The 19,100-nt window shown below is 32.4% G+C and overlaps 1 protein-coding gene across 5 annotated transcripts; it reads left to right on the top strand.

The window, feature by feature from the left end:
* Positions 1-1,248: 1,248 nt before the first annotated feature.
* LOC7486518 (ATP-dependent zinc metalloprotease FTSH 8, mitochondrial) lies at positions 1,249-9,074 on the top strand. Of its 5 annotated transcripts, XR_008057636.1 has the most exons (9): positions 1,249-1,454; positions 1,549-1,792; positions 1,891-1,962; positions 3,197-3,327; positions 4,315-4,785; positions 5,111-5,878; positions 6,519-6,746; positions 7,028-7,117; positions 8,391-8,523. XR_008057636.1 is itself a non-coding variant. In XM_024587710.2 (8 exons), the coding sequence occupies exons 1-8, from the start codon at positions 1,395-1,397 to the stop codon at positions 8,859-8,861; spliced, it is 2,445 nt and encodes an 814-aa protein (XP_024443478.1). In that variant the 5' UTR covers positions 1,252-1,394; the 3' UTR covers positions 8,862-9,074. The 5 variants fall into 5 exon arrangements, 4 of the variants coding, with proteins under 4 accessions (XP_024443478.1, XP_052304030.1, XP_052304029.1 ...); XM_024587710.2 differs by lacking the exon at positions 7,028-7,117 and having other exon boundaries at positions 1,252-1,454; positions 8,391-9,074; XM_052448069.1 differs by lacking the exons at positions 1,249-1,454; positions 1,549-1,792; positions 1,891-1,962; positions 7,028-7,117 and adding an exon at positions 2,604-2,796 and having other exon boundaries at positions 8,391-9,074.
* Positions 9,075-19,100: the final 10,026 nt, after the last annotated feature.

Below are 19,100 nucleotides of genomic sequence, written 5' to 3'. Positions count from 1 at the left end.
CATCCAAAAATAAAATTTGAGGACCAAATTAAAAAAAATAAAATTTTGCACAACCACAAATACACAGTGAAAATACCAAGTATTTTAGAGTATAGAATAATATAATAAAGCAGATAAAAAACTTAAAATATAAATTATAGGGAATAAAAAGTGTTTATTGGGTCAACAAGCCATTTTATCCAAGGTTGTCAATTCCATTACGTTTCGTCCGGAATGGTCGAAACATTTCATACCAATTCAAAAAACAGAATAATTTTGACCTCATTTCAAATCTCGATCCGTTCTGGATTTTTCGGCTAAATTTCGACCGGAATGTTTCAGTTTCATTTCACATGTTTCGTTTCGAGCTTGAAAAGCCATTGAATCAAATTGAACCCGGTTCAATTTAATTAATTAATCATCCAAGTATAAAAAACTCTTTTTCATTACTATTTTCAATAACAATGATATTAATAATAATATTGAAAATGATTATTACTATTTTCATTAACAATGATATTAATTTTTTAAAATTAGATTTATCACTAATATATATGGTTTATATTCATGTTGTTTTTTTTATGTTTATACTTTGTAGAAATTTAAGCAAAATAAGGGATGCTTTAAATCTCATTAGCCTTGATAACATTGACCTATTGAATGAATGAATTTGTGAATAACCTAGCCTTTTTGTTGGAGAGGATATAAGTTGGGAAACTATTGAAACACCTTTGTCCACTTTGACTTTAGAGGATGAAGAAATATATTTTGATGACGAGAATGAGCTTGGTGGAAATGATGAACTATTGGAATGTTTAGTTGATGACTTTCTCTACATAGCACCACAAGATCAAGATCCTTATTTCTATGTTAATAATGGAAATAATGTTTGATTTATGTTTTTTTTTTGTGTTAAAATATTTTACTTTCATAATATTTTGATATTTTATTTAAGTTGAATTACTTTAAGTTAAAGATCTATTTAATTTTGATTATTTATAAATATTTTAAATTTTGAAATTACATTTGTTTGATATTGTGTTTATATTGAATAATTTATAATTAATTTATCTTGAATTTAAATTATATTTATTGAATATATATATATATATATATATAAACAGTAAAATTCTGAAATTCTGAAATGACACACTGAAATATTTTGAAATCAAAATATTTTATTTCAATTGAAAAAAAAAAAAAAAAGTACCGAAACGGAATTGATATCTTGATTTTATCCATTTATGTAAACAGACACTTCATGCCTCTCTCGGACGCCACGCCCATATTAATAAGAAATTAAAAATCAATCTATTTTCTCATCATCCAAACAGAGGACACTCTATCAAATATCAATCTAGGGTTTCACTTCTCAACAACAAGTCTTATTCATTGATGTTTTTACGATTGCCACAATGATACTGTCAAGAATCGGTCGCTCTCTCTCTCGTTCTGCTCGTTCAACATTACAAAGAGTAAACGACAAAAAATAAAACCACTACTCTTTTATTTACTCTGTGTTCTTATTTTTTTTTTGTATTCTAATTTTTTTTTGTGTGTGCGCTGTAGAACGTAATTACCACAGGTAATTACCTTTTTAATGCGAGAACTGTGTTAGTTGACGAACTAACTTCGCGATTTGCGGCATTAGAGAGTAATGGCATACGTGGATTAGGGATTGTAAGAGGTTATTTATCGTATTCTGGAGCTGGGAAACAGATTGTGTCAAGCACGCAGTTGTCGAATTTGAATTCTATTCTTGCGAACCCTAGGGTTAGACGCTTTTTCTGTAGTGAAGCTCCCAAGAAGAGAAGTAAGTTAGTCATAATTTATTCTCGCTCCTTTTTTTTTGAAATGTTGGTTTGATATTGGGTGCTGATATGTTATTTTTTTTTATGATGGTTGTTGTAGAGTATGAGAATTATTACCCAAAAGATAAGAAGGAAATTCCCAAGGCAAATGAGAGTAAATCGGAGTCCAAAGGTTTGTTTTTGTTTTTTCTTTTTCCCTCCTATTATTATTATTATTATTGTTATTGTTATTGTTATTGTTTTTGTTATTTTCATTGTTTGTTTTGGTTGTTTAAGGGGTATGAATTATTAATTCAAGATGGGATCATGTGCATGTCTGATGATGTTGAAACAATCAATTTTTAAGTGCTTGTTGGATTGTTTATTTTTTCTTTTTAGGAAGAGATACATTGCATATTAGCCAAGGCAATTTTGTTCCCTGAGTGATTTAGGGTCTTTGTTTATTGTTTTTTTCTTCAAGATGTTTTTGGGGGGGGGGGGGGGGTTCTTTGAGCAATTTTATGAGTCTCAAAATGTTGTCTTTTCTCTTTATTTCCTTACTTACCTAGATTCTGTTTCAGGAACTTTTAACATGAATATCATCTTGTTTATCCGAACCAATTTATGCATGAGGCCGGGAGTTTCAATTTATATTTGTCCATCTCTAAATGCATGTCCTTCATGCTGATGATGGGGATTTTTAATGAAGCCAGGATTTCTACTTTGCATGAACAATGAATGTTGTTTTATATGAAATAACCGCATGACATTGAGGAAGTTTTAACATGGTTTACTTTTTGATGAGGGTTTTGGCAGAGATTTGTTTCATGTTAGTTTCCATTATGGTCCTGTAACTGAACACTGTTATATTTAACTGTTAAAGTCTTTGGGAGTGTGTGCATAACAGCACAAGCACACATCACTAGGAGAGGATGCTACACCCATGTTGCTGGGCTTAGGTGTTTCTGAATGATGATATATTTGGGAATATTATTTCTGTATATGATGCGCAGAAGAAAGACAATTGGTGGGTCACTCTAAACTATTGTTGTGATTGGATGCATAGTTTAAAGTAGGAGAGGATGCTACACCCATGTTGCTGGGCTTAGGTGTTTCTGAATGATGATATATTTGGGAATATTATTTCTGTATATGATGCGCAGAAGAAAGACAATTGGTGGGTCACTCCTCTAAACTATTGTTGTGATTGGATGCATAGTTTAAATATTTACTCAGCTTACTAACACATGATAAATGCATGATTATATCTAAATCTTTTTATTTAGAAAAAAAAGAGAATTTTTTTCTAAATCTGTAAGCAGTTCAGCATTGTTTAATATTATTCAAATATTCTGACATTTGGCAGTCCAACACAATAGTATACTTTCATGCTCTATGATTACCATTTTTTTATTATGATTTTCCAGAGGACTCTGGTGGTGCTGGTGGTGGAGATTCCCAGAACACTCTGAAGCTGTTTCAAAATATTATCACTCCTTTATTATTCCTTGCCTTTGTGTATTCTTCAATGTTTTTCAATACTCAGGAGCAAAAGCAGGTTATAATTTCTAAACTACTCTGAGCAGTTGGTGTCTCGTTTCTAATAATAATATAATCTAATACAGGAAATAAAATCACTGACATTCTATGTTTGAAATTAGTGAGTCTAGAAATGTGCATTATTCAGTGCGCACATCAACTTCTCTTGGCTGTAATTCCTCCTAATGCAGCTGTCATTATTGCAGCATAGAGTGCCATAGACCTTAGTATTTGAATGTTTCTGATGTGAATACCTGAATATGAAGGTTTAGTTACTTCAGCTTTTAAACAATGCAACTTCTCTGTACCGTGGGCTTACTGGAAAATCCGAATTGGAGTTTTGCAATTATTGAACTTTAGAGTTCCATGCATTACTAATCATATTTTAATCATTCATATTTTTATTTAATTGATGAAGTGTATTTAAAGCACTTGAAATCATTGAGCTTATCCTCATAAAAGTTCGAACTAGTTCCTTCCAATTAGAAAAACTGAAGTTTGATTAATTCAACTTTCATATTTCATTGACATTGGGTTTCTATGCTGAAGAAAATTTGGTAACCTAGCTATTTTATTTCAGTCATGTCATTTGGGGAATGGGACTATATTGGCGATACTATAATCAGATGAAGATAGATTGTGCACGCCTCGATTATTGGTGGCTTTCAATTTCTTTAATTAAATATTCTATCAATTGGTATTCTGGAGCTCTTTGAAATAGAGTTTATACGCTTGTATGAAAGGACTGTGTTTATCCATCTTTTAAATTGGGCATAATTGGCTGCTTGTTTCTTATAGATCCCATGAATCCTTATGTTAATTTATCTGAACCCAAATTTGGATCCTTGAACTTATTTGAATTGCTCTCTTTCTTTTGTGCATTTTGTTTCTCTATCTGGATATCTGATGTTGTCAAGTAAATTCTGATGCCACATTTTCTGGTTTGTCTAAATATCTATTTTCATACCATTTCTTCACCATGTAAGCTGTTTGATATGTTCTTCAGATTAGTTTCCAAGAGTTCAAGAATAAGTTACTGGAACCTGGTCTAGTGGATCACATAGTTGTTTCAAATAAATCAGTTGCAAAAGTACATGTGAGGAACTCACCGCAGAATGCAAATCAAAGTGGTGATAATGTTAATGGTACTTCTTCCAGAACGAACGATGGCCAGTACAAATTCTATTTTAACATTGTCAGTGTTGAATCTTTCGAAGAGAAGCTGGAGGAAGCCCAGCAAGCTCTAGGGATTGATCCTCATGATTTTGTCCCTGTAACTTATGTGAATGAAGTGAACTGGTTTCAAGAGTTGATGAGGTTTGCTCCAACAGCCATGCTTCTAGGAGTCCTGTGGTTCATGGGGCGAAGAATGCAGAGTGGCCTTGGTGTTGGTGGTCCTGGTGGACGAGGAGGCCGTGGAATATTTAACATGGGAAAAGCACATATTACAAAGCTGGATAAGAATGCCAAAGATAAGGTATCGTGACTCATAATCTAGGGCAGTAAGATATATATGTTCTGCTATGGTTCTGTTCATCCCGTTCCACAAGGAGTAAGCACCATCTGGTTTGGAAAACATATTGTATGTTGTCAATATTTTGTCCTTGTGTCCATATAATGCTTCTTCGTTGTGGAACAGGATTCACAGTGCACAATGCACTATAGTCACTGTAACTGAGTTCTTCCCCACCTTCGCTCGCCTGGATCATTACAGTGCTCCGATCGTATCTCTTTTCTCTAAAATGATGAAATAAAATATTGCTCAGCCTTGTAATCCTGGCATGTTTCATATGGCAATCTAGGTATTCTTTAAAGATGTAGCTGGCTGTGATGAGGCAAAGCAAGAGATTATGGAGTTTGTACACTTCCTCAAGAATCCAAAGAAATATGAGGAGTTGGGAGCTAAAATTCCGAAAGGTGCCCTCCTTGTAGGCCCACCAGGCACAGGGAAAACGCTTCTTGCAAAGGCAACTGCTGGTGAATCTGATGTGCCTTTCTTATCCATGTCCGGGTCTGATTTCATGGAAATGTTTGTTGGAGTTGGGCCATCCAGAGTTAGAAGCTTATTCCAGGAGGCAAGACAATGTGCACCTAGCATTATATTCATTGATGAAGTAGATGCAATTGGTCGAGCAAGGGGTCGTGGAGGCTTTTCAGGTGGCAATGATGAGCGCGAAAGTACTCTTAATCAGTTGCTTGTGGAAATGGATGGATTTGGGACCACCTCTGGAGTAGTTGTGCTTGCTGGCACAAACAGACCTGATATCTTAGACAAAGCATTGCTGAGACCTGGTCGGTTTGATCGTCAAATTACCATTGACAAGCCTGACATCAAAGGCCGAAACCAGATTTTCCTTATCTATTTAAAAAAGCTAAAACTTGATAATGAGCCATCTCATTACTCTCAGCGACTTGCTGCTCTTACTCCTGGATTTGCTGGTGCAGACATTGCAAATATTTGCAATGAAGCTGCTTTAATAGCTGCAAGGAATGAGAGTGCACAAGTGACAATGAATCATTTTGAGGCAGCCATAGACAGGGTAATTGGTGGTTTGGAAAAGAAGAATAAGGTATCTTGTCCCTTTGCTGCACCTTTTCTTTTTCTATACTAGTTCATGACATGTTGATTGTGTTTTCTCCATACTTCACTCAGACATGGATGTATCATGTATAAGGACATGGTTTTATGCTGTCGGTAGACATGGCACTGCTTTAATAAACTTATTCTCATCATCTGGAATAGACCTTTTTTCCCTTCCTTCTGTGCAGTTCCCACATGCAAGTGTGTGGGAACTTTAACTGATCTGATGAAGTATTGCATTGAGATGTCTATCTTGTGCTCACCCCCCCATGACCTCTCATGCTTTATGACAAATAAATTTTTCCATTTTAACCTTTTAATCTCACTGCCTTCTCCTGCTGTATATCCTTCTGAATTATTTCTTCTTAAAACATGGAGCGGTAAGTCAATTATACTGCAGAATTTATGTTCATCAAGTCTTTCTTAGTTTTATGTTTGAACCCATAAGTTGAAACATGCTGAAGGAAAATCTCTTGCTCTCCACAGTTAATTAATGTGTCTTGTGGACATCATTTGAAATTCAATATAGTGGACCTGAGAGGTTTGTTTTGTCTGGTCCCTGAAAATGCATTTTGTTATCATCATTGGTTAGAAGTTGAGCTAAATTATTTTACTGTTTCATTGTTTAGGTTATAAGCAGGCTTGAAAGGCGGACTGTTGCTTACCATGAATCTGGTCATGCTGTTGCTGGTTGGTTTTTGGAACATGCTGAACCCTTGCTTAAGGTAACAATTGTTCCACGGGGTACTGCAGCACTGGGTTTTGCTCAGTATGTTCCCAATGAAAATCTTTTGATGACCAAAGAGCAGCTTTTTGATATGACTTGCATGACACTTGGTGGTAGAGCTGCCGAGCAGGTAAATACCAATCCCTCTCATCCTGTTGTTTTTTCCCCCACAGTATGATCTCATATTAGTGAATCAGGACTTCTTGATAAGTTGGATTCTTGATCTATCAATACAATTTTTAACATATATTTATTAAAAATGCATATTGCTTTAGTTTTAAGGGTTAAAATGCATAAAGATCTCCTGAACTATAGATTGCTTTGATTGACACCCCCTATTTTTATTTTTTTCTCTCTTTTGATTTTAGTACCTAAACTATGAGGTGTTTGGATTGTGACCCCCTCTATTAGGTTTTGACCACGATTAGTGGCGATACCACCACCAAATGAAAGGTTCAATTGATGACCAGGACTAGTGATGATACCACCACCAAATGAAAGGTTCAATCGATGCTAATTCTTGCATACCAATTTTAAATCCAAGCATTACTGAGATTGACTGTTTCAAGACTTGGACATTTTAAATGAAAAAACTAAAAACTCAAATTTTTGAGTTTAAAAATGGTTTTTAATATCAAAATGTTGTTTGGGACGTTGAAAGGATTAAGTTGATTTAGTGGTCACGAAGGTGGAGTTTCAATGGTGAGTGGTGTTAGAAGGAGTTCGAATCCAAACACATCATAGTTCCTGTAATAAAATCAAAAGAAAATAAATATAATTGGTGACAATCAAAACGGTCTACAATTAAGTGGGTCTTTATACAATTTAGCTAGTTTTAAGTATTGAGTGAAGATTCCTTAATGTTCTGGCCATCTAAATTTATTGTATGACCCAGGACTTGTACATAAATAAGTTTAAAATCTCAATCAGTTCTTAAATGCATGCACTTTATAGTCTTGAATGTGTTCATTTAGATGTGTGCTGAAGCTTTTAGCTTCTTGAATTAAAGAAAATGAGCCTCCAATCTGAGACCTCAAAACATGATGCCTTTTGTGCAGTCAAGTTGCACCATGAACTAGTAGTGTTGTGTATTATCATATAAAGGAGCTGCTACATCGTATGTGAGACTACTTTTTTTTTTTTATATTTTAAAATCACAATACTTTTCTTAATCATAATGTTGGTTTTCATTACTAATTAAATATCTGCTATTCAAAGTCATTAAAATTTAAAAAACAATTCTGTATTGTGCTATACATGTTTTCTTTATTCCTGTTGTTTATTTTTAGTGTCCTTTTCTTTTGACATCTCATTGACGAGTGATGCATAAAAACTGTGTCAAAGTTATATGAGGAAGCTCTTCACAAGATTTGCCTATGCATATTCTTAATGTTGTCATAACATTTGTGAAATGTATGAGGTGTAAGGCTTAATAGATCTTGAGTTTACTTTATAGGGTCAGTTTTCAACATATGGTCCCTCGCTTTTATGTTAAAGAGAATCGTGTTTTAATAGAACATGTAGTTTCTAGTAGCCATAGTTTTAAATTGTGGTTGTGGTTGCGGTTGTGGTTGCATTTGATATTTTTTATTCCCCTCTCTTTTTACATCTATCAGTCTTTTTATCTGATTTGCTCTCGTCATAGGTATTTTATTTTAGCTATAGGAACTGTGCTTATTGCATCATTTAATGGAATAGTTTTTTAAGGGCAAGAACTTCATACTCTTTTAAGATTTTGTTTAATGTAAATGGCGTTGTAATTTACCTATGGCAGGTTCTGCTGGGAAAGATTTCAACTGGAGCCCAAAATGACTTGGAGAAGGTCACTAAGATGACTTATGCCCAGGTGGCTGTTTACGGTTTTAGTGATAAAGTGGGACTTCTTTCCTTCCCTCAGAGGGATGATGCGTTTGAGATGAGCAAGCCCTACAGCAGTGAGACGGGAGCAATTATAGACAGTGAAGTAAGGGAGTGGGTGGGCAAGGCATATGACTCTACCGTTAAGTTGATAGAGGAGCACAAAGAGCAAGTGGCACAGATAGCAGAGCTGTTACTTGAGAAGGAGGTCCTCCATCAGGATGACTTGGTTAGGGTTCTGGGAGAACGACCATTTAAAACTAGTGAGCCCACAAATTATGATAGGTTTAAGCAAGGATTTGAACAAGATGACAAGGAGACAGCAAAGGGTGAGACCTTCGATGATGATGGATCATCACCGATAGAGCCTCAGGTTGTTCCTGCATAGTGATTGGAAAAAGACAAGTGTAAATGGTTTATTTTATTTTTTCAAATTATAGTGCTCACTACAAATGGAACCAAAAAAAAAAAAAAAGTGTAAGATTCACTAAATGTGCTCATGCTTTGTCGAGGGTTTTCATTAAATTCCCAGCATGATATTAAACATGTGAAAAGCTTCGACACAGCATATAAATCTAATAGATGCGAAGCTTTTAATCTACTTTCTTGCGTAGAAATTCAAAAGCATTCTTGAATTGGTCTTTTTTTTATCAAATTATAATTAATTCATTGATGTCAGGAAAGCGTGTGTATAATAATAAAGGACCCCTGGCATCCCTGATTGAGTTCAAATTTTTGGAATCTAAAGGAGCGTAATGGCAGTGGATGAACTGTGGCCGCATGCTCTGTTTTACCTCTTGTCAGTTGTCACGCCCGTGATTGCGATCCTCTTCCAAACACGTTTCAAAGTTCTGCTTTATGCGCTAATTGGTGCCTCTCAAAGAGATCTGAAGCGGTTGTGTCATGTGTGATCTCCCAAGAAAATATCCTGTGTGATAATGAAGCCTGATATATTCTACAAAAGATCAAGAATTTCATGCAGTTTTTTTTTTTACCAAACTGAAAGTACTTGGAAAACAATACACTTCTACATAACTACAAATTAAATCGATTTTAATAAATAACCACTAACGAGAATAGTAGTTGAGTCGCTAATAGAAAGTGTGATTTTGTTATTAACCAAAACCCTAGCTCTAACCCCAAATTTACCTTAAACCAAACCCTAAACTACCCTAACTCCAAACCAAAACCTAAAATGCCATAATCTCATATTAACTCTAAACAAAACTCCTAAACTAAATTATCTTAACCCTAAATTAACGCCTCATAAAACCCTTAATCCAATTGTCATGTGTGATCTCCCAAGAAAATATCCTGTGTGATAATGAAGTCTGATATATTCTACAAAAGATCAAGAATTCCATGCAGTTTTTTTTTAACCAAACTAAAAGTACTTGGAAAATAATACACTTTTACATAACTATAAATTAAATTGATTTTAATAATCAACCACTCATTAGAATAGTAGTTGAGTCGCTAGTAGAAAGCATGATTTTGTTATTAACCAAAACCCTAGCTCTAACCCCAAATTTACCCTAAGCCAAACCCTAAACTATCCTAACTCCAAACCAAACCCTAAAATGCCATAATCTCATATTAACCCTAAACAAAACCCCTAAACTAAATTATCTTAACCCTAAATTAACACCTCATAAAACCCTTAATCCAATTTTCAAACCCTTAATCTCTAACTACACTAACCCTAACCTTGAACTTAAAATTCTAAAATCCAAAATCCAAAACCTCAAACCTATAATCTCTAACCTTAAACTCTAAATTTTAAAGTCTTAAATTCTAATATCAAAACCCAAACTCATAAACTCTAAACTTGAACCTCAAATGAGTATAGCATGATAGTTGGTGGTATAACGATAATTGTTATGATATTTTAACATTGTTTTTGTTTGTTAATTATAACTGTAATGATAATTCATGCAATTTTTAAATGTTGTTTTTATTTGTTAATTATAAAGATAATTGATGCTGATGATAACAGAACATAATAATGTGCTTTTTTAACTTGTAAATACTTGATTTAAAATTATTAGAAACCTATTCGCAATGTTCACATGTTTACCTATAAATTAATAATTTAAGTTCTGCTTATCTAAAAAAAAATATGAAAATTCATTATACGTAAGACAATATTAAAAATTAACCGAAAATTGGCCAAAACAATATAAAAAAAGTAATAATAATAATAATAATAAAAAAACTCATAACTACAAAATAACACAATATAATTATACACAATATAATAGCACATCCGAGCTTATCTATGTTTGCGACAACGAGTGGATGAGTCAAATTCATCAATAACATGACTTTCACTTGTCAGTGTGGTCTCATCCTTTAAGACAATATCATCCAGACTCAATGTCTCTCCTAACAGCTTAAGTGTAGTGTGGCATGTTTTGAACCAAAAATATGCATAATAATGAGTTTGTCCATCATCATCTTTGAGATCACGAAGATCAGCAATAACACGATGACAATCGTGTAACAACTAACCAATATAATATTAGCAAATACATTTATTAATTGATAAATAAAACACATTGGTTTTCACCAAGCCTATAAAAAGTAACAAATACTTACAACATTTTGAATCCAACATTCATGTGGCTAATACTCCATCTCATTGCATGGAGGAATCTGCACTAGGTTTGGTGTAAAGATTTAACGTGTTATACCCAAGTATTAGATCATGTATTCCTTCTTGAAAATTACAGGATGCACCTCCCAAAATATCACATCTCTTTGTGCATCCCACATCGATATGTAGTGGAGATGGTGGATCATTCAATTGTAATTGGTGTGCTTACCCGAATAACTAATGAAATGCAACTTATCGCTTATATTCATGTCACACGAGATGTTTTGCTGGAAGCCAAATTATCACATTACACGATCTAGGAAATGCATATCAATAAGCTAAAAAAAAATAAGGAAGCCACTGATGTCCATAAGTCTATGGTCATTTCGTATATAACAGGAGCAACTGACAGATCATCTTCTGAATAAAGATTCCACACAAGCTATTTCAACATCAACAATGTAATTTAGTGTCACATGTTCCAACATCAACCTATTTCAACATCAACAATGCAATTATTCCTAATATTTTCCAACATCAACCCATGTAAATATATCTCAACATTCCTCAACATTAACCTATTTCAATCAACATCAATAATGTGATTTATCCCAACATTTTCAAACATCAACAATACAATTATTTCCTAACATTTTCCAACATAAAAAAAATTACAACATCAACAATGCAATTTATCCCAACATTTTCCAACATCAACATATGTAATTACTACCCAACATTTTCCAGCGTTAACCTATTTCAATCAACATCAACAATGAAATTTATCCTAACATTTTCAAACATCAACAATACAATTATTTCATAATATTTTCCAACATAAAAAAATCTCAACATCAACAATGCAATTTATCCCAACATTTTCCAACATCAACCTATAAAATTATTTCCCAACATCATCTGACCGCATATGTGACATCTTTGTCTTATTATGCAATCGAATGGACTTTTATCAACCTTAACCAGTTTCTTATATGGAAGGGTTTGGGTATACCTGAGGACCAATATATTCATTCAAATCTAATTCATCGAGTAAAGGACATAATGGAATCCCATATATGTTATTGTACATTTAAACACTATAAGACGGGTCAACATACTAGGTAACATTAAGATGATTTTTTATACGACATGCAAAAACATATGAACAAGGTCGATGAGAACTCTGTCATTTACCATATATGCATATTCCTTATGCCAACTTAAATGTTTTTTGACACCTAGTTTATGTATGATCTTTAGATCTAAGTATGTTGGCATACAATCCTAGTTGAACAACAAGAAGCCATAATATTCCATGTGCAATGTAGTCATATGCATTTCCTTTTCATAACAAAATAAGCATTAATCCTATAAAATATTGATTGGACTAAAACAAAAATAGGAAAAGATCGTGTACATTTCAAAACATGATTGAAAGATTAAAAAAGGATTTGTTGTCATATTGTTTATCGGTGACCCCTATAATAAAAAAGTACCATTCTTTCTTTTGGTTCATGCTCAAGCCATTCTTTCCATTCTGGGTGACTATTATGATATCATCAAACCATGAATCAAATTTATGCTTAAAAGCTTCATAATAATCTTAAGCAAGTTCTTTTTGGCTATTTTTTTTTTGAATTTGTAATTAGAGTTGCTTGCTAGGTGTCTAACACAATATCGATGATATCCAATCGAATCAGGCTAAATTTTTATAATTCCATTTTTAATTCTAGTGTGCCTGTCCAATATTATACAACAACTACTATGATCACTTGTAATGTGATGTAGAAGGAAAAGTAAGAACTATCTCCATTTGATATTATTTTCTTTTTAAACTAGTGCATAAGCCAAAGGTAAAATCTTATTGTTTGCATCATAAGCAACCACAATCAACAACTTTCCATACAAATAGGAGCCATTTATGCTAATAATTGGCCTGCAAAACTTGAACCCTTTAATTGCAGGATCAAATGCATAAAAAACTCTCTAAAAAAACTTCTTTGTCAAGCTGTCTATTATGTTTCCACTAAAAAAATTCCCAAGATTTGATTTATGTATCACCAAAAGTAATCTAGGTAGCATTTCAAATGAGTCCTCATGTGTACCAAAAAGTTGCTTGGGTATCTTTTGTTTTGCAGCCCATGTTTTATAATAAGAAAATTTGAACTTATACTGCAATTTGATTTCTTATTATATGCTCACAACAATATAAGTAAAGTTATTTTGAATAAGAGTTAAAACCACTAATGCAATAAATTTTGAATCAAGTTGATGATAGTCTTTTTTATGTATGTATTGGTACATGTGTGTTTACCTTTTAACTTTGCTATCTTAAAGGAATACATCTTTTATGGTATCCCCCAAGCAAGTAACATTGATAATTAGGTGCATGAACACATTGTAATTGAGCAAATATTGATTGTAAACATTGAACTCGATACTTAAGTGAATGTGTAATGTGTCACTACTTAATAATATTCATTAAATCATCTTTAGTTCTGAAAGTTTGTCCAACTACCAAATATACACTACCAATTGAATTTCTATGATAAATAGGTCAATCATGGTTGATTTTTTTTTTATTGTATGCTCACAACAATACAAGTAAAGTTATTTTGAATAAGAGTTGAAACCATTAATGCAATAAATTTCCTATTGTTTCAAATGTTATGTTATGTATCAAATTTGATTTTGAATTTTATAAGTACATTTGGTTAGGATGTTACATACACGAGGTGCTTCTTCATGTACATGTAAAGGTAAAGTTTCTCACTACATGAATCATGGTTTGGTTGATCTTTTTGTTTTACGGTTGTAAGAGTTATATAAATTGGAGGCCATATGAAATGGGAATGTTAGTTTGTTTTTTATATCACAAGAAATTGAAAGTATTGTGCTAATTATCCTATAATTCATGTTAACACATTATTTTAATTTTTTTTGGTTTTGCATGATTTACGTAAGATGTATTATAGGTTCTATAAGTTGATGTCACATTTAGATAATGTAATTTAGCTCATCATAGACACACGTTTTTATTACATTACTCGTCTTCAGTATATCAATATGGATCATGACTTGCTCAGTGCACTTATTGAGATATGGAGATAGAAGACTCACACATTTCATCTTCGTGTAGGTGAGATGAAGCCTGCATTATATGATGTTATCTTTTTGCTTGGTTTGCCTATAAATGGACAAACACTTACTATTATAGGTATCTAGAATAAGGTTGCTCTATGTGAGTATGTATTCGAATGAGCACCCCCTTCTGAGATGTTTAAGAGGATTTTTTTTTTGTATGAGATGGCTTCATGAAAAATTCTTTGAATTACTTGATGATTTTAATGATAAGATGGTATGTTAATACAGACTAATAGTAAAATTAACATATTGATTTATCTATTTTTAATTTTAAGTCAATGTTCTATTGCACATGTATGCTAAAACTTACATACTTCACATGTTTGACAATATACTTTTTATGGATCTCAGCGGGATATATGTGCCCTTGTTCTACCCAGGGGCGGAGCTAGGATTATTTGTTAGGGGTGACCAAAAATAATATAACAAGATATAATATTTGTTTTAATTTATTGTATATGAGTTGTAAAAAAAACCCTGTATGATTTAGTTTTATTTAAATAACTTATTACAAACATATAATGACCTTTGTATAAGGTAAAAGGTTCGGAGCAATACCAAATTGAGTCAAAGCAATGAAGTTAATTTCATCTTCATGATGTATCAATCACTTTAATGTTGTTGGTCTTTATACCTATCAAATATCAATACACAAAGTATATAAGAAACATTAGCTAAAACAAAACATTATTTATGTTTGATAAACTTTGAAATAAAGTAAAAAATAATAAAGAATGATTCTTACATATTTATTTTAATTGTGCTTGTCGTTCTTCCATAGAATAGAAATCATCGATTATCATATCAATTGTGAATCTTTCAGCAATTTCTTTTTCTACGTAGACAATCAAATAATTTGCAAGAAAATCATCCTCCATCCGATTACGAAGTCTTGTTTTAACAATCTTCATCGCTGAGAAAGCTCGTTCAGTAGTTGCTGTCGAAACAGGAAGAGTCAAAATAAGCCGAATCAACCTGTCAACTAGTGGATAAATTTGTTGATTTTTCTGTTTCAACTAATCCTTGACATAAATCAGCAATTGATGACATGCTCTTTAACTTTGGATGATTGGGTACATCAAGCTCATAATGCTGCAACTGAAGTCTCAAATGAATTTTTTCTTGGTCAGAAAAATCTTGAGGATAGAACTTGTCAACAAGTAAGCATATATCTTTAACATTGAATAATTTATAGCTATTTCTAGGATCTAAAGTTGTGCTCAACTTAAAAAGCTCAATCGCCTGCTCATTGAATCTATTATTTAGCTCTTGCAATTGTTGATCAATGATAACTGTAAATATATCAATTCGGTAGTGATGTTCAACTGTTGCTGATTTTTGTTTACGGCGAGATCGTCCCACACTAGAAAAACAATCATCCATATCAGAAACTTCAATGTCTTGATGCTTACAAAATGATGTCACTTTTTCTAAAAGAGTTTTCCAACCATCATTTCTTAACTTCTGAATTAAAGTCTTTGGGGGTAGTCACCAAATGCATAGCATTTAAAATGTGTTGAGATTTTTGTTGCAGGGCTTGACAAAATATATCAGTAATTTCTATAAAATCCTTTATTATATGTAAGATGAATGCAAAATCAAATGACATTAGCAACTTAAATGAAAAAGCCGTATCACCACGTTGAGAATAAGTAGATCCATCTAAAGCAACGTTTTCAAGAACCAAGCAAGTTGCCCCATACATTTTTATCAAACTGCAAATTGATTTGAAGTGCGAACTCCATCTGCTATCTCCAGGTCGTTGCAAACCACCTACTTGATTAACTCTTTTACCCGTTTTAATCTCACCAATATCAACTAAATGTTCAATTGTAGCTGCTTGAATAGCCCGTAATTCATCATTATGCTTACAAGAAGCACTAACAATGTTAATAATAAAAATCAAATTCTGAAAGAAAGTGTGAACATTAGATATTTCTCTAGCTGCAACAATAAGAGCCAATTGTAATTGATGAGCTAAGTAATGTACATAATATGCATAAGGGCAATCATTAATGAATAAAGCTTGCAAACCATTCCACTCTCCACGCATATTACTAGCACCATCATACCCTTGACCCCTAATATTTTAAACATTAAGATTGTGATGAGATAAAACAAAGGAAATCTCTTACTTAAGAGTTGCAGCAGTTGTATCTTTGATATGAACTATATCCAAAAATCGTTCTCGTATAAATCCACTTCTATCAACAAACTTAATAACAAGGGCCATTTGCTCTATTCTAGATTTATCTCAAGCTTCATCAACAATTAAACAAAATCTTGCATCACCAATCTCATGACGAATTGAAGACTGAACATTTCTAGCAAAGACATGCAAAATTTCTTTTTGAATTTGATGTGAGGTGTATTTACTATTTTATGGAGCATTACCCAAAACAAGAGCACCTACTTGTTCATTGTATGATGTTAAAAGTTCCATCATTTCAAGAAAATTACCTCGGTTTTTTTGATTCTGGACGTTCATCATGCCCTCTAAAAGCACATGTTTGAAATGTGAGCCAACGAACAATACCTATTGAAGCTTTAATACACAATCGATTATTCTGAATTTCTTGAGTAGTTTGCCTCTTAACTACCTTCTCAATATGACATGATTGGTTTTTTAAATTTTCCAAGCACCTGGTAGCAAATCTATGAGCTGAATTTGGACCTTTTCCCATATGAGTCAAAAAAGCACACCGTTCCCCATCATTAACTTTCTTCCAACAATTAAATCCTTTAATAGTAAATGTGTTTGATCCTGGCTTTCCAGATGGTTTACTTGGAAATAAATAGCAAGGGAAACAAAATGCAATATTTTTCTCTGAATATTCAAGCCACGGATAACTTTTGAACCAATGAGACTGAAATCGACGAGGATGTTTTTTACTAGTCAGCGGATATTCAGACATCAAAGGTTGATATGGCCCCAAATTAATATATGCCCTTCGAATTTCATCTTGTTGATTAACCGGGTATTCCCAAATTTGAGGACGATTGCTTGGATCTCTAATTAAATGAGCAATGTTGATTCTAGTAAGAGGCTGCTCACTAATCAACGCATGTTCTTTGTAAACTGAAGCACATTGAGGCTGCTCAACCAGAACTTCAACATTACTTGGAGTTGGTTCACTAGTCTGTGAGTTATCAATATTTTTCCTTTTTTTTTTTCAAAAAAAGAATCAATCCTTCTTATTTTGTTCATGGTTCAACCTAAAACAAAACATATATCGTGAGAAAAAAATGATAATTTTGGTGGCTCTGCTAAATACAAAACATAAAAAAAATCCATGTATAATCAAAATAAACCAATAAAATATATCTAATTAATTAGAAAAAAAATCACTATAACAAGAATTCAAAAAAAATTGTTAGAAATAGCAAATTTGAAAAAAAAAAGCAAAAAAAATAAATAAAATTATATAAAAAAAATCTCATCAAATTCTTAATAAACATCTCAAAACAAAATAAAAATATATTTTAAATTTGAGTTATTGATATCCAATTACCTTGTTTTGTTTACTGAAAGATAATTTAAACAGTACTCTGCTTCAATCTTTCTATAAAAAAATTCTGTTTGTGATCTGTATTTTATTCCTGTGTTTGTTTTGATCGACTGCTTTGCAACTTGCAAGTATTTATATTAGGGTTGTACTTGTAGCCTGTAGGGAGAGAAAAGACAAAGAAACATATTGATAACTTTATATTCCACGTAGGCACCATTTAATCAAGGCAAAGCCTTTCCACATAAGCACTTCTTTAAAAACTATTACAACACCTCACATTTAATTATATATATAAAAATATCTTGTAAGGTCCCGGGCCCCTGCTTACCCCCTTTCACTCTGTCCTTGGATCTACCTACCACCACTAAAGAACTTTGACTCCATTCCACTATATAGTTTAAGTTTAGGAGTCTCTGCATGTTTGTACAGGCACCTATTTCAAGCTAACTTGGAAAACGTAAAGCAAGTTGGAGGATTTTTATTACTTATAGGTTAAACAATGTACAATTTATTTTTTGTAATTGTATCATGTATCAAATGTTTAAGTTGATTACTAATTACTAGTTGTTTTTGGACATAAAGCTATGATAATGAGAGCATCTACACTTGAGGTGTCTCCATATTGAGCCAATATATATATTCAGGTTTTGAAGGTAGTGCTACAACTTCTATTAGGATATAGGTAATATGTTGTTAATAATGCAATTGATGTTATTAAGATTAAAAATAAATTTTATTTTAATATTATTTAATAAATTTTATTGGTGGGAGTAGATATTTTGAAAATAACCCAACACACATTCTGTCATATATAATAAATATATGATGAGCAAATAAAATTGAAAAATAGAAAGATAGCTGAAAAGAAGAACCTGTAAATATGGGAAAACTTCTATCATATACAATAAATATATAATGAGCAACTAAAATTGAAAAAGAGAAAGATAGCTGAAAAGGAGAACTTGTAAATATGAGAAAACTTCTTTGCTAACAAAGTTCTTTTAGACTTTGATGATGATGCTATTTTTTAGCTTGATACTGATTTATTTTCTTCAAGGGATGATCTTAATGTTATATATTAAATGACGAATCCTTAAAAAAAAGAGAGGAGATGATACGAACTAAGTTAGGTTTGAGTTTTTTCTTAAAATGCCTATTGACCAGTTTTGCAAGATTAAGAATATCTCTCAAACCAGACATTGAATCAAGCTTAACTTTTATAGGGAGATACTAGATGCATGAAACCATATTTTCTTATAATTTCAGGTCAATTGGAGTTTGGAAACATATTATTTAAATTAGTCAAATTTGTTATTGTTTTGACAGATTCGTTTGGCCTAATCAGTTTAGATCTGTGATGAGTTTATTTTAAACAGAA

This window comes from Populus trichocarpa, chromosome 16 (genome assembly GCF_000002775.5).
Source record: "Populus trichocarpa isolate Nisqually-1 chromosome 16, P.trichocarpa_v4.1, whole genome shotgun sequence".
NCBI classification, from domain to species: Eukaryota; Viridiplantae; Streptophyta; class Magnoliopsida; order Malpighiales; family Salicaceae; genus Populus; species Populus trichocarpa.
The sequence above is the reverse complement of the archived record's forward strand: the minus strand, read 5'-3'. Positions and strand labels throughout refer to the sequence as shown.

Coding starts and splice junctions, on each gene's coding strand:
- LOC7486518 (XM_024587710.2), top strand. CDS start 1,395: ATGATACTGTCAAGAATCGGTCGCTCTCTCTCTCGTTCTGCTCGTTCA. Junction 3,328..4,314: donor ATACTCAGGAGCAAAAGCAG/GTTATAATTTCT, acceptor TATGTTCTTCAG/ATTAGTTTCCAAGAGTTCAA. Junction 6,747..8,390: donor GTGGTAGAGCTGCCGAGCAG/GTAAATACCAAT, acceptor TACCTATGGCAG/GTTCTGCTGGGAAAGATTTC.